Below are 23539 nucleotides of genomic sequence, written 5' to 3'. Positions count from 1 at the left end.
GCCGCTGGAACATTCATTTACAAAGAAGGTTTTTAAACACTCCGCCTTCCCGAAACTGCTAACGCGGAAATGCATGCACTTTTTTTTTTACTTCGTCCCTACACTACAACTCAGAAATCACTGGAGCAAACCACGCGTCCATGACTGCACAGAGTTACTGTTATTGTCTATTTCAGTGGGTATTTTCTGCATGTGTTTATATCCTGGCTACGGGACAAGCGCTACTTCACGCCAAGACGACAGTAATTGAACATAAAGAATAATGAAAATAAAGAAGAAAACGGTAAAGGAAAGAGGAGAGAAATGGTGCTGCGTACAGGCAGAGTTATCTTTTGCGAAGACATGCCGGCCATTTCTCTTCCGAAGCTCATCCTTTTACATGTGCAGGCTAAATCTGCCAAAGAGCAAAATGTTGCGTTTATGGACCGGCGTAACGCACTGCGTGATCTTGTAGGAGGCGAGAAATGGTCCACAAACTCCGGTATGCGACCGCAGTAGTGTCGCGCGTGCAAGGATTGAGATACAGAATCGTGTGAGCCCTGGGGCTAGAAACAGGCTGTGTAGTCAGTTCCGCGTGAGGCAAACATTGAATCGCTCGACAGATTATCCACGAGCCAGCGTTCTGTCGATGCCTATGGTGAATTTCAAAGTGCATCATCGCGCGTAAACGCATAACATCCGTCTTGAGGCCTCACGACTTGAATGTTAAGTTTTCACTAAGCCCATTGAATAGCCAAAAATTCCCTGTTTCTAGCGAAAGTTCGAAACCGGGTCTAGACACACCGTCTTGAATTAGAGAGGAAACGAGAACCTGGGCAAAAGGTGGAGCGCATATCCAAGTAGTATCCAGAGTGCAGGAAGCTTAGGAGGACGAAGATCACGAGGCCCTCGCACGCCATGATCAGCATCTCCATCATCGGGCTGTTCTCGGACAGCGAGAAAACGCTTCCGCTGCATCGATCCATTTGCTCCGCGGTCACAGCCTCGGCGAATGCTGAAATAAACGGGCAAAATGTTAAGTTCCCGTATCTCTTCACTCCTCTCTCCTGCTTACAAACGATGTCTCGGAATCATTTATGCATTCTTTTCTTCTTTTCTTTTTCTCGTACGCAACATTCTCGTTCCACTGAGATAACAGCCAAAGTAACATATTGAGTCGGATTATGACCTCAAGAAATCGAAGGATTACCTGTAGAATCAATATGCTGGCCTACATGGCAATGAATATTTTCTTACTCAAATTCAGCTCCTAACACCCCCCATATTGTATCACACATGCCGTTTCCCGCTTCCGCTGGGAAACATGCGATAATGTGCAAGCGGTGACTTCCTTTACTTGACCGGCTGTCATTTTATAGATTCTATTTTTGTAGCGCTCACAGAATTCGAAAAGTAAAAATGCGCAATCGAACTAGTAACGAAACTTCGCTAATTAGCTTTTTAACAATTACACCAGGGTGCACATTGCAATTTAGGAATGGAAGCCAGTGGGCTCTGAACGCGTGCACATGTGCATGGAACAAATTTTGAAGCAAGCACCAGTTTTGAGATAACAGGCTTCATACTGGCGGTAAAATGCACTGTTGTTTCGCTTACTCATTTAACAAAATGTATTATCGTACATTATAGCACAATGACCGGAGCGATAATATATTTGACCCACATTTTGCTCGCCTGAGCCAATTACTTGGTCGCGTTACCTCTGCCCCACGTCTTTGGACCGTTAAGTTGATGCCACAAACTGTGGCTCTATATTTAACGCAGTAATACAAATTCTCATGGTTGCATGTATTCTAGCTCTAAGAAGGCCAGAGTACGCTGGAAGCATAGCCCCTGGGATTTTGGCGCTCGCAACACAGTGTGACGACGGTGGGACGTCGCTATATCGGAGACCATGCAGGAAAATGCTGTAGTTTAAGAAAATTAGACAACCAATTGTAATAAAAAGACTCAGTCCCCTTCCACTCTGAAGAAGGATGACCAGCGAAGCTGTGTATGTGGGTTCCTTAATGGCGAGCTGCACCTCCGCCGTTGGTCGGCCAGGCATTTCACTACCTTCGGGATAGGTCCACATATGGGGAGTTCTTATCGCCTGCTTCACCTGCGCCGCGGGTCGGCCCAGCATTGCGCTATCTTTGGGACCGTCCCACGTAACGCCTTTAACGCCTGCTTCACTTCCATCGCGGGTCAGTCCAGTATTGCACTGTCTTCGGGGTCGGCTCACGTATGGGGAGTGCTTAACGCCTGCGTCACCTCCGCCGTGGGTCGGCCCAGCATTGTACTATCTTCCGGATTTTTTTCTACATACGGACACGATAGTGCGGAAAGTAAGCTTTAACAGCTTGGCTGTAATAAAAAAAGAAAGGATGCACGCTTGATTTCCAAAGCCCAAGTTTGTTTTTGACGTTACGTCCAAATGGCATCCATTACTCTGAAGAGCCATCGCTCCGAAGATGTCGTGCCTGCACCATTTACGGTTACGTGCGTTTGTTCTTGTGTTTCTTTATCTTTTTTCTTCAGTATCGCTTCGAAAATAATCTGCGCTTACGGCTATCTAAATCTTACTCTAATTTTGCAATAGGATCGCCTTTTGTGATCCGAACCGCACCCTATATTGCTTTGCACTGCTACTTGCTTTGTTTGTAAAAAAATGGGAACTTGTCCTCCTGTAAACATGTAGCCATAAGCACTGTACAAAACGTGATGGCTATGACTTCATATCAACGCTTCGCTCATCTGCTCTACACCAAAGCAGTGCATTCGAGATGATTTTTCATTGCTCACTAGGCGCGGAAAGGGGGGGTGGGAGGTTGCAGGGGGGCATTACGAGGGGCGCAGAGGAAAACAAACTGAAATTGCTTTTTATCTTGACAAGCCAGGCAAACATAATAGTGAACAAGCGTTACACTGAACGAAAACGACCATAAAAGGCTGTTTTATTTCCCACATTTGAGGAAAAGATGGAGTAGTGTTAGGTGCAAAAGCTTTTATTTTATACGATTCAGGAGGTAATTCCGACCCGCGTAAAGTGACGCAGCCAGGAACTATTTTTTTTATTTTTTCGCGGTTGGGGGCAGGCACCACAGTGTGGAGGGGACGAAGGGGGGGGGGGAGGGGTGCCTGGTGCCCCCACCTTCTTATTTTCTCCTGGCTGCGCCCCTGCGCATGTGTTGAGCTGAGCCACAAAATTGAAACGGCAGGTCCGGGAACATTCAGAACAACCGGCCATATTGATACTCACGCCTATAATGGGCCTTGAAGCCGTGGGTGCCCACCGCACGGCGCACGTTGAGCGCCCTCTCCTGGGCGCAAATGTGCGCAATTTTTCCCCGTGTGATGGCCTTCGTGGCGGCCTGACCGAGAGCGAACGGTGGAGACGCAAGCACGCATAATATGCGAGACATCCGGAATGACGACGTGTAGTAGGTCAAGAGGGTAAGCAGTAGGAAGGTCACGGGCGCTGCGCGAGGCATAACACGTAGTGAGGCACTTTTGTGGAAACGTGAGCCACACAGGACGAATAGAATTATGGGTAATTAAATTCTGATTGAGGTTTCCGGATATATTCCGTGTGATAACTACAGCTGGGAATAAGAAGCAAAAAAGAAAGAGAGAGGGAGACCTGGAGTAAATTCGATTCTGCAGTTGGAAGCCGGCGTCACCATTATTCAACCCTATTCGTCCTTTCCCTCAGTTCCTACAATTACAGAATGGCACTCCTGCGTTCTACGTATATGGCTCAGCACAACGTTCCTCCGCCAAGGAGGCATTCGCTCAAAGGTTTGTCATGTTAACTACAGCCCTACAGACTAAGAAAAAAAAAGTCACTGACGTTTACTTCACTGTAAGTAAATATTGCAGTCAACAAGTAACTCAACGCAACAGCTAATGAAACTTTGCCGTTAACTGCACAAACATCCAAGCAATGTAGTAAAGGTGGTGTTCATGAATTTTCTTAGAGAAAAGTCACTGTTGTTGCAATGCCCTCAGTGGTATTTTCCTGTAAGGCTCATTGTACATTATGACGTGAATGACTTCAACCCTTTGAACTTTTAAGCGAAAACGCAAATTACTAGTCTCAACTGTAAAGACATATGTAACTATGTAGAAGTGGTGTATATACAGCCATGCCATCAGCTCTCATTAAAATAAACACCATCATTCAGACCGTAGTACTCGCACGAGATGAAAAGCACACGTGAAGCACGGGTTACAAGGCGCACGAATTCACATGAAGATCCCGAATGTAGCGTCAGCATGTCACCCTACCACAGGACGTTGCGCCTTCAAAAACTGTGTTTTACGGCAAGAAACATGAGGTGACGGTTGCAAGCTGTCGTCAGCATCTATCCGTTCTTTAAAAGAAAAGGCCGTTTTTACTTTCGCAACATACGATTAGATAATCACAATTGACTTGAAAGAGCGACTGTGACATGTAGCTTTTCGGGTCCTTGCGGAGCTTTCCACTTCGTGTGTTGCGCTGTGTGGAGTAAAAGCAGGCAGCAGCGCCCGCAGTCGGCAGCGGAGCTACAGTAGGCTAGCATTACAAGGATTTCGCAGCCTCTTAAGGTGCAATTTTCTGTGAATCTGCGTCACCTCTCACATGATACTAAAGCTGCTAAGCTCCTTGAGTGATATTCTAGCAATTTAGGTTTATTCAGTGTTTGCCTGCATAATTTTTCAACGGGAACGTTTGCTAAATACAAATTCGTACCATGCCCAGTTTAGTTGTCGATATATACCGTTAAACGCGAGTAGCGTTATGGACTCCGTGTAGCACGAAATCCGGTGTCGAAGTCTTCCGATTCGTTCCTGAGCGAAAGTTTCCACGTACATATACATACATGTATATGACAGTGCGGCTTATCCGCTTTCATAGGCTCGGCCTTCGAAGCAGCGCAAGAAGATAGAAGTACCCCGTGCTTCGTTGCCTTTCGGGTGAGAGACGCGACCAGTTCCACCATTATTTTGCCCCCCTTCTTGTTTTAAATGCTGTCAGAGGTCGTCGAAACGCCTTTTTTCCTACCCGAGTTCACGGCCGCCTGCGTACGGCATTCCGGAACTACGAGGTCAGAATTGTTTAGAAATCATTCTATATTTTATTGCCCATCTATCGCGGATAAATCAAGGAAGTTTTTAGGCATGTAAGATAGTCTGGGTTGACATTCTCCACCATAAGACAGCGTCACAGACTGCACGGTTAACTGACTCAGCTAACTCGTATGCTCGGTTGTGCAAGTCAGATGTTTGAATCCTTGAAGGGTGGGCTTTTTTTTAAATCTGAAGGTGCTAATCTTGAATTCACCTCCGCCAGTACCCAAACATCTTCAGGCTTGAAGTGGCGCCTGACACTAGCTAAAACGCCGCGAACCAGTGGGGCTATACTAAGCCATTTAAGAACGCCCACTAAACTTCCACAACGACGCTCCCTCCCCAGAACAGGAATTGGCCTCCCTCGTTTAGTATTCGGCCACTACCACCCTCATCATTCCTACAGTTAAGCCATGGCCATCAGTCCCCAGCAGCTGCGGAGCACCTGACCAAGGTGGTGCCAGACCTGTAACGCAGCAGAGGGTGCTAAGAATCTCCGGATCTGGACAGGCCGCCAATGAAAACTCACCCTTGCAACCTTTAACACCCGAACTCTTTCGAGTGAGGCTAACTTAGCAGGACTCTTTGAGGAACTATCAGGCATTGTTTGGCATATAATTAGCCTTAATGAGGTTAGAAGAACTGTTGAGGCTTATACAGTGCTGTCTAAGGGCCACGTCCTCTGCTATAGAGGACTCCCAGACAGGAAGTTACACGGGGTAGACTTCCTAATACATAAGGAAATAGCGGGCAACATTGATGAATTCTTCAGCATTAATGAGAGGATAGCAGTAGTTGCAATAAAACTTATTAAGAGGTATAGATTAAAGGTGGTACAAGCCAACGCTTCCACCTCCAGTCACGATGATGATGAAGTAGATCGGTTTTATGAAGATGTGGAAGTAGCGATTAGAAAAGCTCAAACTCAGCATGCTGTAGTAAAGGGTGACTTCAATGCAAAAGTGGGGAAAATCCGGTTGCTGAACAAGCAATTGGCAACTACGGCGTCGGGTCTAGAAATACTAGAGAAGTGATGATGGTATAATTCGCGGAAAGGAATAAGCTACAAATAATGAACACCTTCTTCGGAAAGTGTAGCAGCGAAAGTGGACCTGAAAAAGCCCTAAGGGTGAAACAAGGAATGAAATAGATTTAATACTTCCTGCCGATCCCAGCATAGGGCGGGATTTAGAAGTGTTACGTAGTGTAAAGTGCAGTGATCGTAGGCTATTGAGGGCTAGGATTCACCTGAACTTCACCTTACTGCGTCTAGGTGCGTCTAGGTTTTATCTTTACTGCGTCTAGGCCAACCAAGATGCAGTAAGGATAAAATCGGACCAATTCAGGCTGCTAATAGCAAACAAATATGCAGCCTTAGAACAGTGAGATGTAGATGACATAGAGGTAATCAATGAGACCGTAACTAGGCTGGTTTCAGAAGCAGCAACTGAAGTAGGAGGCAACGCACGAAGGCAACAAGTAGGTAAGCTCTCCCATGCAACGAAGGACGTAATAGAAGAACGAGAAAGAATGAAACAGTCCAACTGAAGAGATCAGATTGAATTCGCGGATCTACCAAAACTAATCGGCAAGGACAAAATAAGGGATATTCGAAATTATAACGTAACAAAGACTCAGGAAGCAATTAAAATGGACACAGCCTGAAATCCATGAGAAGGAAACTAGGCATCGGACAAACCAAGATGCATGCACTGAAAGATAGACAGGGTAATGTCAGCAGCAATCTCGAATATATAGTAGAAGCAGCGCAAGAATTCTATATTGACCTGCACAGTACCCAAAGCAGCCACGACACCTCCATTCAAAGTAATAGTGAAAAGGTCACAGAGGCTCCTTCTGTAACTAGCGATGGAGTTAACAGGGCCTTGCAAGACATGAAACGGGGAAAACCGGCAGTAGGAGATCGACTACCAGTCGATTTAATCAAAGATGGTGGAGACATAATGCTTGAAAAACTGGCAGCCCTTTATACGAACTGCCTATCGACTTATATGGTCCCAGAGAACTGAAGAACGCCAATAATAAACTAATCCACAAAAAGGGCGACGTTAAAGAATTGAAAATGTATAGGTCCATTAGTTTACTTCCAGTATAATATAAAATATTCACCAAGACAATTTATAATACAATAAGGGCAACACTGGACCTTAGTCAACCAAGGGAACAGGCAGGTTTCAGGAAGTGATACTCTACTATAAATCACATCCATGTCATCAATCAGGTAATTAAAGAAATCCGCAGAGTACATTCAGCCTCTCTATATGGCTTTCATAGATTACGAAAAGGCATTTGATTAAGTCGCGACACAAGCAGTCATAGAGGCATTGCGTAAGCAAGGAGTACAGGATGCTTACGTAAATATATTGAAAGTACCTACAAAGATTCCACAGCTACCTTAATTTTCCACAAGTAGGAGGATACCTAGAAACAAAGGCGTCATACAAGGAGACACAATCTCTTCAATGCTATTCACTGGGTGCTTGGAAGTATTCAAGAAATAAAACTGGGAAAGCTTAGGAGTAAGGGTCCACAGCGAATATATCAGCACCCTCAGATCTGCAGATGACAGTGTCCTGTTCAGCAACACTGGGGACGAGTTACAACAAATGAGTGGAGACCTTAACAGAGAGAGTATAAGAGTGGGGCTGAAGATTCATATGCAGAAGACAAATATAATGATCAATAGCAGGGCAAGGGAAAAAGAGTTCAGGATCGAAAGTCAGCCTGTAGAGTCTGTGGAGGAGTACGTTTGCTTAGGGGAAATAATCACAGGGGACCCTGATCATGAGAGGGAAATTTACAGAATAAAAATGGGTCGGAGCGCACTTAGCAGACATTGTCAGATCCTGACTGGAAGCTTATCATTATCATTAAAAAGAAAGGTGCACAATCAATATATTCTACTGGTGCTGATATATGGGGGTAAACTTGGCGACTGACAACGAGGTTAGAAAACAAGTTAAGGACCATGCAAAGAGCCATGGAACGAAGAATGTTATGCATAACGTTAAGAGACAGGCAGAGAGCGGTGCAGATCAGAGAGCCAACAGGGATAGCCGATATTCTAATTGACATTAAGAGAAAGCAATGCAGCTGGGCAGGTCATGTAATGCATAGGTTAGGTAACCGGTGGCCCATTCGGGTTGCAGAGTCCGTGCTAAGAGAAGGGAAGCGCAATCGAGGGCTACAGAAGGCTAGGTGGTGTTATGAAATTAAGAAATTCGTGGGCGCCAGATGGAATCGGTTGGCGCAGGACAGGGGTAATATGAGATCGCAGGGAGATGCCTTCGTCCTGCAGTGGACATAAAATAGGCTGCTGATGATGATGATAGGTTCGTGTAGTTGAGCTCAATATGAAGAAAGAAAGAGTAAAATTGGTCAAGAAGAAACAGGCCAACCTAGACACAGTGAGGGTAAAAGCCGACAAATTTAAACTGGTGCTTGCAAAGAAATGTTCAGCCTTAGAATCGGAGGATGAAGATGGCATAAAGGTAATGAACGAAACCGTAACTAAATTGGTTTCAGACGCAGCAGTTGAAGTAGGAGGTAAGGCACCAAGGCAACCAGTAGGTAGGCTCTCCGAAGCAACGAAAGGCCTCCTAAAGAAACGACAAAAAATGAGAGTGTCCTACTCAGGAGGTCAGGTAGAATTCGCAGAACTGTCAAAACGGACCAACAAGGAGAAAATATGGGACATTTGAAATTATGATATGAGAAAGACTGTGGAAGCAATAAAAATGGACGCAGCCTGAAAACCATGAGACGGAAACTAGGCATCGGACCAACCAAGATGTATGCACTGAAAGATAGACAGGGTAATGTCATCAGCAATCTCGAATATATAGTAAAAGCAGCGGAAGAATTCTATATTGACCTGCACAGTACCCAGAGCAGCCACGATACCTCCATTCCTAGTAATGAACACTTTACAGAGGCTACGTCTATAACTAGCGGCGAACTTAGAAGGGCCTTGCACGACATTAAACGGCGAAAAGCGGCAGAAGATTGAATACCAGTCGATTTAATCAAAGATGGAGGAGACATCATGGTTGAAAAGCTGGCGGCCCTTTATACGAAATATCTCATGACTTCAGCGGTCCCACAGAATTGGTAAGATGCCAACATTTTACTAGTCCACAAAGAAGGAGACGTTAAAGAATTGAAAAATTATTGGTCCTTTAGCTTACTTCCAGTATTGTATAAAGTACTCACCATGATAATTTCCAGTAGAATAAGGGCAACACTTCAGTCAACCAAGAAAACAGGCTTGCTTCAGGAAGGACTACTCTACAATATCACATCCGTGTCATTAATCAGGCAATCGAGAAATCTGCAGAGTACAGTGAGCCTCTATATATGGAGTTCATAGATTGCGAAAAAGGGATCTGATTCAGTAGAGATGTCAGCATTAGAGGCATTACGTAATCAAGGAGTACATGAGGCTTACGTAAATATCCTGGAAGATATCTGTAAAGATTATACAGCTACCCGAATTCCCTACAAGAAAAGTAGAATGTGGAAGGGGTCTATAAAGAAAGGGGACTATAAAGAAAAAGGTCAGGCACGGAGACACAATTTATCCAGTTCTATTCACTGAATGCTTGGAAGAAGTATTCAAGCTATTAAACTGGGAAGGCTGAGGAGTGAGGACCAACGGCGAATATCTGGTCAACCTTCCGTATGCAGATGACCTTGTCCTGTTCAGCAACACTGCGAAATGATTCAGGACCTTAACAGAGAAAGTGTAAAGGTGGAGTTGGAGATCAATATGCAGAAGACAAAAATAATGATCAATAGCCCGGCAAAAGAACAAGAGTTCAGGATGGCCATTCGGCCTGTAGAGTCGGCGAAGGAGTACAGTCACCCAGGTCGATTACTCACAGGGGACCCTGATCATGAGAATGAAATTCACAGAAGAATAAAAATTGGTTGGTGCATGAGGCAGACATTGCCAGATCCTGAATGGAAGCTTACCACTATCATTGAAAGAAAGGTGTACAATCAATGCCTTCTACTGGTTCTAACATATGGGGCAGACACTTGGAGATTGATAAAGAAGCTCGAGACCAAGTTAAGGACCGCACAAAGAGCAATAGAACGGGGAATGTTAGGCGTCACGTTAAGAGACAGGATAATAGTGGTGTGGATCAGAGAGGACGGTGCGGACCGATATTCTAATTGACATGTGAACCATTAGGGTTACCAGTGAACCATTAGGGTTACAGAATGAGTACCAAGAGAAGGAAAGCGCAGTCGAGGATGACAAAAGATGGAGTGATGAAAATAGGAAATCCTCAGGCGCAAGTTGGAATCAGATGGCGCAGGACCGAGTTAATTGGAGGTCGCAGGGAGAGGCCTTCTTCCTGTAGTGTACAGAAAACAGGATGACGATGAGGATGTTGATGATGGAGTCCACATCGTAGAAAGTTTCTTTGTTATCGTTTATATCAGCGTTTTCTTGACAGCTCTTCTTTTCGATGACATGCATTAATACCAGAGACAGTTACTGCGTTAAATCAGAGAAATGTGTATTACACGAAGGCGCGTAGCATTCAAATTCGAAAGCTTTGAAGGCTCCAGTATTGCTTACCTTCTGCCTGTGTCATTCTACGTATTGCAGCAATCGCCACTATTCTTTCCTCAATATACACTGTACAGCCAAAAATCATCATACGTACTAAAGGGCGAATTTCCAAGTATCGAATGACGATTGCAAGGTTTCCAGGACAGCAGGTGAAGACCCCAAGCACAATCGAATTGCTTAATTGGCTGAGATGCTAATATCTTACAACTTTTTGTTGACGGACTCGCTGGATTGCAAATTAGACACGAGGATGTTGGAGCGTGCCGAATGGTTTATGCATCCATTGCAACCATTGACGCAATTTTGCTACAATAATTCGTCCTTCTTGGTAAAAGTTCAAGAAACAGCGTCCATAATAAAGGGAGAATTAGACATCCATGCAAACGTAGCAAATTGCTACAAAGGAAACCCATACGGGTTCCTCGAAAGAAAAAGCCTCAAAGTTGAAGAAAAATTCCTCCTGTTCCGGGACTCGAACCTGGAACCACCGCCTTTCCGCGGCAGCCGCTCTACCATCAGCTAACCAGGCGTCTAGCAGATGGCAGGGTGAAGTGGAATTCATCAACAACTCGAAGCAAAGGCAAGAGTATGACGTAATAGTTCTGCGGAAACCCACAAGGTAGGGAGAAGTAATTATTAAAGGGAAAAGGATGCAGCAATTTGCTACGTTTGGGTGGATGTCTCATTTTACCTTTAATTACTTCTCTCATGCACTTTGTGGGTTTCCGCATGACTATTATGTCAAACAGCGTTATATTTATTCCTTCTAAAACAATCGCCCTTTGAGTAACGTAATTTCTCGCTTGTTTGTGTTGATTGTTTTTCCTTATCTAATACTCCATTTTCTACAGCATTTCGCGTAGCCCAAATACTGTGTCTTCTTTCTTCCACAGGAACCACAGTGGTCTGCGCGAACCTCTCCCAAGAAACTTGGCCCTGGAGCCTGGCCCCTGGCGGAGGAGTCGCTTGTACCTGTCTTATACACCGGTGGGCGTAAGGAGGTCAGTTTCAAATCGCACACCTGCTGAAGCCAAGCCAGGCGTCCTACCCACTGAGCCATTTCATTCGTGTCTCGGATGCACTTCAGATTTAAGCAGAGGCTCCAGCTATCAAGTGTAAGTGCAGGAGCCGACTCATTTTCAGAGTTCTTACACTGCGCGTATTTATTGCAAATCTTCTTATTTGATGTTTTACTATTGCTGCGTTTCTATTGCTTTGTGTTTGGATTATCTGTTTGTTTAGCTGTTTGATCTACGCACCTAGGAATGTGTATTCGATTGCCTCCGACATATCGCTTCCATATATTGCCACATCACTGGCTGATCAATGAACACCCACTGATCTCCCCACAGAAACCTGTAAGAAGCTCAACATGACTCCGACTTTCTGTAAACCAATGGCCTCCGCGTACAGTCAATTCGAAAGATTATGTTCGGTCCCTACACCATCACATTTCGGTAAAAGATTGTAAACCAGTCTACAAACCTCTAGCCTACTTTTTATGCTTATCATCCATGCCATTAAGAGGAGCGGTAATAATGGGAAATTATGGCAGCGCATGGTTCTAAAAATCTAAAGGCACAGCAGCGAGTGTTTCCACATTTATTGCGACAGCAATTATAGGGACGCTCCAAGCGGATTTCTAACATCGGTGCCGGCGTTGCTGTCGCCGTAAGGTTCAGTGTAAAGTCCAAAGGCAGGGTTGCCCGACTGGGCTATAAATAGCCGAATTGGGCTACTTTTTGTCCGAGTTGGCGTCAGAATTTTCTTTTTTGGCTGTGGCTATTTTTTGGGCTACATCATTTTCCTGTCTAAAAAGAAAGTTGAAATAGTTAAGCACAAATGAAAAACGCTGGAATCAAAATGCAGACGACAGCAGGTTAAAGAAGTTGAGCGCCTCTGCTACAAAGTAAAAAATTTGCAAGTTCTACGTTAGAGAATACATATGCATGTCAAAAGGTCAAGAATTGCGGCATTTGATGATATTAAGAAAGCTAGCTTCAGGAAACACGTCTCCATCCGCGAACTAACGCTACCCCCGCGCGCGCGCCAACCAACACAGACTGTTGCTGTCTCCACATGTGAGCTTTCGGCGTCCTACGTTTTAAGCATGAGATGCTTTTAGCGCCCGTTGACGGTGCGCCACGGGTGACCGCGGCGCCAGATCGGAGGAAGAACCCACAGCTGAACCTTACAAAAAATTTGCCGAATTTCCTGCCTGCTGCATGGCGCCTACGTGACAATTCGCTCGGACCCTTCCTGCCCAAATTGCCCCTGCTCCAACGCCAACGTAGAACAGATGCTCTTCTGTTGCCCTACAATCACCACAGACATCCGTTCCCTACACAACTCCAAACCCTCCTCCTGTATTTGCTATCACTACCCGTATCAAATACCAACGTCGAACGAGTGTTCAGCCATAGGTCTCGCTCATTAAAGTAGACCTTCGAAATAGAATGTCGAACGAGACATTGATAGCTCTCCTCAACGTGCAGTTTGGATTGGCCAGGAACGGAGGCTGCTGCAAGGATTTTAAACTGGGCCAGGAATTTTCGTCCCGTTTCAGCTCTGACATTTTGCATGGACCAAGCAGTTCCACTTCGCAATAAGCTCGTGATGTTTAATCATAGCACACTTTTTTTTATGTCCATATATCGTACTAGGTTTTCTACTAACCACCATCTATTGTGTTAGACTTTGTCTTGCAATCTTTTGTAGTTTTTCGTTTAGTGCATTGTGTGGTGTTAAGCGAAATTATCATGAGTTCTAAGTAATAATACTTAACGTCTGAATGCATGCCATTACTTAGCATGTTTATTGCGCGTTGCTATTTGTGTGTTGTTGTTTTCGTGATTTTTGGTGCTCTGTGAACAATAAAACAGTGCATTTGCAATGAAGGCCGCATTTGCCTTATGAATTTGTCTGCATGCCTGCGTTTCTGCACTTCTTGCGGTTATGCAGCATCTGTTTGCCGTGCCGCATGGCCTCTGTGACAATGCGCGCGGAAGTCATTCGTGGTCATGCGTGGAAAAACTAATATGTAGGTATTCCTGCCGAAAATGAATTCAATATGCTAAAGAAATAACTTCACAAAAAGACAAAGCTTTTTGGCTACTTTTGGACTACCCAAAAGTTTCGCTTTTCGCTACATTTGGGCTACTGCGGAGGCCAATTTGGCTACCAGCGGTTGGAGCGATCTGGAGACCCTGTCCAAAGGTGGCAACACAGTCGCCGCGCACGCTACGCTGTATGCGCGAGTGAGAGCGTGCGAGGGGAGACGACGATCGCAGCTCAACCTGGCCCGCGCGAATGAGACGGAAACAGAGCGAGGAAGCGTGCCGTCTTCCGTGGGGCGCGAGGCACCCAACGTTGTGATGTACCGGGAGGAGTGGAGGAGGGAGGGCGTTATACTTCCGCCTTTTTCGTGTTCCTGCGCTGCCCTCTCACGGACGCCGATGGAAACGTTTTGGAAGGGTGCTGGGGCTTTCGGCGGTTGATTTGCATACCTGCGCCTACGACGAGTGTGCGTCTGTTGTGCGTTTCATCATTATCATCGTCAGCCTGGTTACGCCCACTGCAGGACAAAGGCCTCTCCCATACTTCTCCAACTACCCCGGTCATGTACTAATTGTGGCCATGTTGTCCCTGCAAACTTCTTAATCTCATTACGCTCACCTAACTTTCTGCCTCCCCATGCTATGCTTCCCTTACCTTGGAATCCAGTCCGTAAGGCTTAATAACGACCGGTTATCTTCCCCCATCATTACATGTCCTGCCCATGACCATTTCTTCTTCTTGATTTCAACTAAGATGTCATTAACTCGCGTTTGTTCCCTCAGCAAATCTGCTCTTTTCTTATCCCTTAACGTTACACCTATCATTCTTCTTTCCATTGCTCGTTGCGTCGTCCTCAATTTAAGTAGAACCCTTTCCTTAGCCTCCTAGTTTCTGCCCCGTACGCGAGTACTGGTAAGACACAGCTGTTATACACTTTTCTCTTGAGGGATAATGACAACCTGCTGTTCATGATCTGAGAATGCCTGCCAAACGCACCCCAGCCCATTCTTATTCTTCTGATTATTTCAGTCGCATGATCAGGATCCGCGGTGACTACCTGTCCTAAGTAGATGTATTCCCTTACCACTTCCAGTGCCTCGCTACCTATCGTAAACTGCTGTTCTCTTCCCAGACTGTTAAACATTATTTTAGTTTTCTGCAGATTAATTTTTAGACCCAGCCTATTGCTTTGCCTCTCGAGGTCAGTGAGCATGCATTGCAGTTGGTCCCCTTAGTTACTAAGCAAGGCAATATCATCAGCGAATCGCAGGTTACTAAGGTATTCTCCATTCACCCTTATCACCAATTCTTCCCAATCTAGGTCTCTGAATACCTCCTGTAAACACGCGGTGAATAGCATTGGAGGGATCGTATCTCCCTGCCTGACGCCTTTCTTTATTGGGATTTTGTTGCTTTCTTTATGGAGGACTACGGTGGCTGTGGAGCCGCTATAGATATATTTCAGTATTTTTACATTCGGCTCGTCTACACCGTGATTCCGTAATGCCTCCATGTCTGCTGAGGTTTCGACTGAATCAAACGCTTTCTTGTAATCAATGAAAGCTATATATAAGGATTGGTTATATTCCGCACATTTCTCTGTCACCTGATTGATAGTGCGAATATGGTCTATTGTTGAGTAGCATTTACGGAATCCTGCCTGGTCCTTTCGTTGACGGAAGTCTGAAGTGTTCCTGATTCTATTTGCAATTACTTTAGTAAATACTTTGTAGGCAACGGACAGTAAGCTGATCGGTCTATAATGTTTCAAGTTTTTGGCATCCCCTTTCTTATGGATTAGGATTATGTTACCGTTCTTACAAGATTCTGGTACGCTCGAAGTCATGAGGCATTGCGTATACAGGGTAGCCAGTTTTTTTAGAACAATCTGCCCACCATCCTTCAGCTAATCTGCTGTTACCTTATCCTCCCCAGATGCCTTCCCCCTTTGCATAGCTCCCAAGGCGTTCTTTACTTCTTCCGGCGTTACTCGTGGGATTTCAAATTCCTCTACGCTATTCTCTCTTCCATTATTGTCGTTGTTAGCACTGGCACTGTATAAATCTCTATAGAATTCCTCAGCCACTTGAACGATCTCATGCATATTAGTAATGATATTGCCGGCTTTGTCTCTTAGCGCATACATCCGATTCTTTCCTATTCCTAGTTTCTTCTTCACTGCTTTTAGGCTTCCTCCGTTCCTGAGAGCATGTTGAATTCTATCCATATTATACTTCCTTATGTCAGCTGCCTTACACTTGTCGATTAACTTGGAAAGTTCTGCCAGTTCTATTCTAGCTGTAGGGGTAGACGCATTCATGCATTGGGGTTTCTTGATCAGATCTTTCGTCTCCTGCGATAGCTTACTGGGATCCTGTCTAACGGAGTTACCACCGACTTCTATTGCACATTCCTTAATGATGCCCATAAGATTGTCGTTCATATCTTCAACACTAAGGTCCTCTTCATGAGTTAAGGCCGAATACCTCTTCTGTAGCTTGATCCGGAATTCCTCTATTTTCCCTCTTACCGCTAACTCATTGATTGGCTTCTTATGTGCCAGTCCTTTCCGTTCCCTCCTCAAGTCTATGCTAATTCGAGTTCTTACCATCCTATGGTCACTGCAGCGCACCTTGCGAGTACGTCCACATATTGTATGATGCCAGGGTTAGCGGAGAGTATAAAGTCTATTTGATTTCTAGTCTCGCCATTCGGGCTCCTCCACGTACACTTTCGGCTGTCCCGCTTGCGGAAGAAGGTATTCATTGCGTTTAGTGGATCGCGATTATTTAATAATGACTTCTCCTGGACAGCATGTCGTTCATCCATCGACTAGTGGGTGAACAGGCCTAGTACGCTGTTGTGCTAATAGCGCGGCCGATAAGTTCACGCGGAGTCCTGCCTGCCGACGCGGCTGCCTTGGAGTTTGTTGTCACTTATGTCTGTACTTGCACCATGCTTTTTGTAATCCTTTTACTCATTCATTAAACGTTTCGCATATTGAAGAAGCCTTCGAGCGCAGCCTTCGAGGTCGGATTTGCCAAAGTGGTTCATTTGTTTACACCGCCATCTACAGCCACAGACCGCTGTTAGCTTCGGATATTGTAGAAACAGCGCCTCGCTAATATGAAATAATGTCAAAATGTAGGAAAATAAACATATCTGTGCATATAAGCCGCGTTGTTCGACCCTGAGACGAGTCAATATGAGCGGCCGAGCTACTTAGACAACTGCAACTGTGATGCAGACACATATATTACGAGCTGAAGTTACTGATCCTCGCTTTTGTTTAACTTCATCATACTTACAGTATGCGCATGATATAAAGTATTATTAGAGAAACCTGTGCTCGGCAAATCCAACACTCATAGGCAAAGTAGTTCTTTCGCGGAAACGTGGATGCCATCGCTGACACCGTTGGTAACTGAGCAAGGCTGTTGTTTATAATGCTGTGCCGAACGCACCGCCTCGTTGTTTGCAGTTTGGCGCAGAGTTAAACAGTGCATCTTTCGAATTAAGAAATGTGTCAGCATAACATGCAGCATAAACCTGCGCATTACGCGTGCGATGCTCTACCAATTGTGCTAGCGCAGCGCCGTTTCCCCATCCATTTTCTTGAGTATTTATGTTTCCTAGTAGAACCCTGCGAGTGTTAGCCAGCACCACCACTTAAACGAGTACTTAAGTCGAGCACGCGCTGCCACCACAAGCAAGAGAGGGCCGACGGTGCAAGAAGACTGCGTCAGCAATGTGGTGTTTCTGATGTGTCGCCCAAGTGTAACGCAGGGGTTTATCGATAAATTTGATAGCCGTCAACGGAAGGTGGCAACTACGTGGTTCACGGTGCAGTCCGGACGAAGCCCTCGCCGCTTTATGTTTCAAAGTGGAGTTACGGTCTTAAGCTACGCATGTTTTCGGTACCGTACTGACGTAGAGATGTGCACCATTGGAGATTAAAAAAAAAATTAAATTGTGGGGTTTTACGTGCCAAAACCACTTTCTGATTATGAGGCACGCCGTAGTGGGGGACTGCGGAAATTTTGACCACCTGGGGTTCTTTAACGTGCACCTAAATCTAAGTACACGGGTGTTTTCGCATTTCGCCCCCATCGAAATGCGGCCGCCGTGGCCAGGATTCGATCCCGCGACCTCGTGCTCAGCAGCCTAACACCATAGCAATTGAGCAACCACGGCGGGTCATTGGAGATTGAACCAACGTGGTGCACTGCACAAGGGCTCCCTGCAGTGCGCGTCCGTGGGCTCTTATTTTATTTTCGGGGTATTTCCCCTGATATCTGGTCGCGCTGCCGCGCGCGCATCCCTATCAAAACATTTTGCGACTGATGCGATAGGGCAGGGCGCATGAGCCGCCGCGCAGTGAAAAAGGCGGATTGCGCGTGTGTCGTTGCGCGGAGTTGCGCGGCCGTTTCTTGAGAGCGTTGGCGGCAGGGTCTAGGTGCGTCGGCGGCTCGAAGCTTTGTGCATGCTGTGTCCTCCGCGCTCACTTAACGTTGAAGCGATAGCCGCACGAAGCTAACTTTGCTCGCGGCTGCTGCCGCGTTTCCTGGTGCCAGCGTTTTGACGGCGAGTGTCCGCGGTCACCGAATGTGATCTGTCCGTGTTTTCTGTGCGCGCTGACACCAGGTTTGTTAATATAGTTAACAAGCGAATGTTTACAAGTTCATACGGCCGATGAAAGTATGGCTGTCTGCTAATTTGCTGTCGCAATTGATGCTTCGCCTTTCGGGTGCAAGTATGGCTTTTTTATCCGAACTGTATAACTGCAGTATTTTTCAGTAGGATGTTGACGTTCTTGTTCTGTTTACCCTTAGTTTCGGGTCGTCGTTCTGCACACCTGCCTGTCCGTCCGTTATTGAACTAAATTTTGGTCCGCACTACACGTAGGATGCCCAGTCTGGAGCACATGAGATCGAGCGAGCACTCAAGCCCGGCCACGGAAACTCCGCCTTTTCGGTGGCAGGGGTAACTGGCGCCATCCATCAGGATAGCCGGAAAGCAACTACCCTTTCCTTGCACAGCCTCCTAGAATGGCGAGCGCGGGCAGGCGCTGATCCAAGAGGCTGAGTCCATTCGCACCTCATCCTAACTCCTCTCTCCTTGCCCTCTCTCGCGATTCCCTCACTTTGGACTGTCCCCGCGCGCGCCCGCCCGGCCCGGCGCCAGCTTAGCCCGCTGCATGAAGTTTCATGTTTCGTTATCAGCTATTATGGACAAGAACGGCACCGAGAGCGGCGCTGCTGCGCCGGCGTTGAGAGCGCCGCGTGCGAAGCAAAATTCTATTAGCGGGTGGTACCCCTCTCCCATCTCTCGTTCGCACCGCCTTGATTGCCTCCTGCACTGCTCGTGTTTGGGCACGTTTCGTGCCGCGCGCGGTGTGTGCCTACGTGTGTGCGCGTGGACATTTCATTAGAAAGGCTATGTACAGTCTGTTTCAAATTTAGGGGAAAACTCGGAGCGCATTGCATCGCGATGCGGCGAGCGCTTGAGTCAGGCGGCGGCAGCAGCTCGCGCAGGTGCTCGAGGGGCGGGATCTTGAACGGCGTCGTCTGCTACGGCGGCGCGCGCTGGCCGCATTGTCGGGAAACGTTCTACTGCCAATTGCAGGGCGCCGATCTCATCGTTGTAGCTGACTTCTGTTGGAAAGCTGGCGTTGTGCGACGCCCACTGATACGCCTCGAAAGTAAGTTTATCGCTGCAGGGCAGTCATATACGACGTACTGATTCCATAAATTTTTGACGGCCCGTTTCTGGAAGGCGACTATATATTCTAACGCGATAGGTCGCCGATCCACACTGCTCGTGTTGTGGAAGAAATGCTGGAAGAGTGCGCAGTCACTCTCTTGGAGTGGCCGCCTCAATCCCCGGGCGCCAACGTCATTTAAAATGTCTGGGGCTCGTTGAAAGTATCGCTGGCGCACCATCCCCTCTATCAGTCACCCGAGGATAGGCTTAGATCCACTATTGCCAGCTACTGAGACGTGCTGCGAACGAACACGTCCCTGATCAAGTCATTCTACACTTCACTGCCTTCCAGGATGAGCGCTGTCATCGCTGCCGCTGGGGACATGAAGAGATACTAAGTGAAGTTCCGAGCGTGACATGTCCAATTCCCCGCCGGCGGGCAAAGTCTGTCTGGTGTAGTGAATGATTGTCGAGAAAAATCACTTCCAGCTCATTGTCTTAATCTAAAACATTCCTTTAATCGTATCCGTTTGTTTCATTGTGTTCGACCCGCATAGTTATTGTTGAGTGCTTCGTTTTCCTTTCGAGTCAAACAAAGACTGAGCACGTTGCGGGCACATCTTGGTGCGTCTTGTCACTGCTTATTACGGTAGCACACACAGTGAAGAAATATACGTGCACGCGCTCAGTACCCCGGCCTTTCGAAAGAACAAACGAAGCATGCTGTCAAAAGAAGTTTGTGGAACTCCATTATCGCCAATGAAGGCTCTGAGTTTGGCGACGCACACCGTTTAGTAAAGAATATCAGCTCAGTTCCCGCAGTACCGATGAAGTCGGTGCACTGCCCCTGACAGTAGCACGCTTCCCGACAATGCGGCCAGCGCGCGCTGCCGTAGCAGACCACGCAGATCACGAATCCGCCCCTCGAGCGTCTGCGCCTGCTCGAGCTGCTGCAGCCGCACGACTCCATTGCTTGCTGCATCGTGACGCGATACGTTCCTAGTTTTCCCCTAAGTGTGAAACAGACTGTACACGCTTCTATTTGCCTTTAAGAAGATCGGTACGCTTGGCAATTATTTTTATGGCTGCAATGCGGCGAAAGGGCAGCGTCTGCTTAATTATGTAAGTGACGCTGAGCAGGTAATTGGAAACGACATCGTATGTGCCGCCGGAAAAATCGTCAGCACACGATGCGGCATATACGTACGGCACAAACGAGCTAAAGTCATTTTTGCAGTTTCTCACAATATGTTCGCTACAAATCCGTGTTGTCTCTGATGGCGACAACGGACTTCCATCGACACTGTGCGGAAATAAAATATATCGCTGCATACCACAAGTATGACATGCGCACACTAGTACGTCCCCTACAATATGGAATAGAGGCACCAATGTAGACAGCTTGGCCATTTTTTAACAGTGCTCAAGAGACGGAAGTTGAAAGTATTAAGCGCGGGCTACATGGAGCGAATTGTCACGGCGAACGCGGCGCGGCGAACAGGGGTGCGGCGGCAAGACGTCGAAGATGCGCTGCATAGCAATACATGAGGCGAACAGCGGGCGGACGCCGCCGCGAGTTCGCCGTGTTGGCGCCAGTGTTATCAGACTTAGCATACGCGTTGTGGTAAACGATGAAACAAATATAAGCGCTTTTTAAGGTGGCATATACCGCTTTTATAACTGAAAAATACACCCACACTAGCGCAGACTCCAACGTGGTTGCAGAAGACGAGAAAAGGCCCGCGCGCGAAAGACCAGCATGCCTAGCGACCGGAACTGGCGCCTCCCGATTTGCTGTCTTCCGCCGCTGCATGCTCGACGCTTCCGGCGGCCCGACGAAAATATTTGGACAGGCAGGTCGGCGGCGGCCGTCAAATTTTTGGACGCCGGCCGTCGGGCGTTCGCCGCCCAAGGAAGTTCGTCGCTCGTACGCCGGTTATTCGCTCCATTTATTCCGGGCTTTAGTAATCATTCCTGCTTCAGCAATGCCGGCGCGACCAAGACGCGGGCGTGTATCGTCCAGCAACTCGATCGATCGGTGCAGTGGTGAAGCGGGAATGAACTCCGGTCATGTTCAATGCATCGTGCACATATTCAATTGCTCGGCACGCGTGAACTTCGGCCACTGCTAGCGCATACAACAGAAGTGGTTTCCATTCTTGGGCAGCGCACACACAAACGAAACACGAGAAAGTAGACAGGACAAGCGCTCGTCCAACTTAGTTTTTATATGAACAAAACTATTATGTACCGAGTAATTATTAAATTCATGTGGGTTACATATAGAAACCGCCTTACACTCAAGAGTGATCAATGAACGAGCTCGCTTCGTTTGCCAGTTGCTTACTTCGCTCGGCGCACCGCAGTAATCCATGTCTGTCGTCTGCTTCTTTCGTACCATTTTCTTGTGAATCGGCAGAATTTCACTGGTGGCATCAACCCTTTCGTGTTTACATTGCTGTCGTGACAGTTAACAACACAATAATAATTTCGGGTCATCCGAAAAGGCGCCGTCGCAAAGAAGAGACGTTTCGCGCGCAGCGCGAACTGAACGCGAGCGCGACCGAGGGAAGCGGCGGCGGAAACCTACACCCGTTGGAGATGAAATCGCTCCGCCAGGGGAGAAACGAGCGCTGGCGTCTAGGATGAAACTTGGCGTGCGGTCGTCTATGGGAGTCTTGCGCTGGAGTTTGAGGTATAGTAGCGGCGCCTGGTGGCGGCGCGGGAAACGACAACTGGGTCGTACCAGCTTGGGTCGTATTGAGCACTGGCTGTGGCGAAGCACGTTTCTAGGCCCAGTTTTGCGTCGATTCGCACTTTTTTCTGCCCTGTTGCGAGTGCGAAAAGGCTCGTCACTTCTCACAGACCATGCCGACCACGCTGCGAGCTCGTCGCAGCCTATAGTTTAACGAAAACGGACTCTCCGTGTGCCGTGGGACGTAATGCTGGGAGCAGAAGGAATCGGTCCGGAGAGACCTAGCCCAACCACGAAAAGGCGTCACCGTCATTACTTCTGCGTTGTGGGCTGCCATGAACAAGAAGGCCTGAATCCCAACATCAGATTCTACCGTTTTCCTTCAAGGCCTCGCGAAGTGGAGTTTACGGGCGCGCTGCATAGCTGCAGTTCGTCGCGCTGAGTAAGCGAAACTTCGCGCCATGCTGACTGTTTCGCCTGTCTTGAAGCTTGCTTGATTATCTGCGTTCTAAATTTCGGTCTTTTGCACCTACAGTCCCGACAGCAGACCGACATAGCAGCAGGCATGGCTGGTAATTCACGATTCTAGACCCGGCCACAGCGACAATTAACAATTCGACCGAGATGCGAAGTGGTGAAGTGACCAGGTGTGTGCAAATGACCGCAAATGGCCGGGCTGATTCGGTGACAATTCACTACCCCACTACGAGCAGCACAGGTTAGACAGTTAAATGTACTCATACTTGACCTCAAGCGAGCATGTTGAGGCAGCGCAGCAATGTAGTATTGATTACAGCAGATCGATGTTCGAGCGCTGCCATTAAAAGTTACATCAAGCGAGCAGCGCACGAGCTCGCGCTGCAGCGCGATTCGCACGTATACGTGCGAGCTCATATGCATTGCATCAGTTATTTATCAATTGTTAAAGGGACAGATGGCCGCTACCACAGTGCAGGTATAACTACTTGTCTGGCGGCATGCAGTCAACAAAGATTGCGGAAGGCCTGCCGTTTCGCGGCATGTCGAAAGACCGCTGCCGTCGCGGCGCGTACGATCGTACGCTCGAGCAGTTCCGTACACATGATGTCTGCTTATCGCTGCTGTGGATTCATTTATAGCAAGCATTTCCTCGCGTTTGTGCGCCTGAATCGGGCAGCGTGCAAACCTTACGTGAAGTTCCACTTCGTACGCGACTCGCTTCACTTGCGATTGACACCGCGCTAAAACTTCGCCGCTTAATTCTTAAACGGCGTACACGTATTCGGCACTGCATAATTTCTTGCCTTTACGCAGCGTGCCACCCCTGAAAAAAATCTTCGGCGCCCGATATTCGCTGCAGGCCGTGATAAAACACAACCGAAAGTGGCGGGTCCATATTGTAAACGTGC

General features: G+C 47.2%; 1 protein-coding gene across 1 annotated transcript in view; it reads right to left on the bottom strand.

The window, feature by feature from the left end:
• LOC126540960 (phospholipid-transporting ATPase ABCA3-like) overlaps nt 1-23539 on the bottom strand; it is a 90378-nt gene that overhangs the window by 30195 nt on the left and 36644 nt on the right. The window contains exon 3 of the mRNA XM_055076485.2: nt 812-994. Coding sequence (XP_054932460.1) covers nt 812-994 — 183 coding nt within the window. The remainder of the gene's footprint in view (nt 1-811; nt 995-23539) is intronic.

Source organism: Dermacentor andersoni, chromosome 2 (genome assembly GCF_023375885.2).
Source record: "Dermacentor andersoni chromosome 2, qqDerAnde1_hic_scaffold, whole genome shotgun sequence".
Classification (NCBI taxonomy): Eukaryota; Metazoa; Arthropoda; class Arachnida; order Ixodida; family Ixodidae; genus Dermacentor; species Dermacentor andersoni.
The sequence above is the reverse complement of the archived record's forward strand: the minus strand, read 5'-3'. Positions and strand labels throughout refer to the sequence as shown.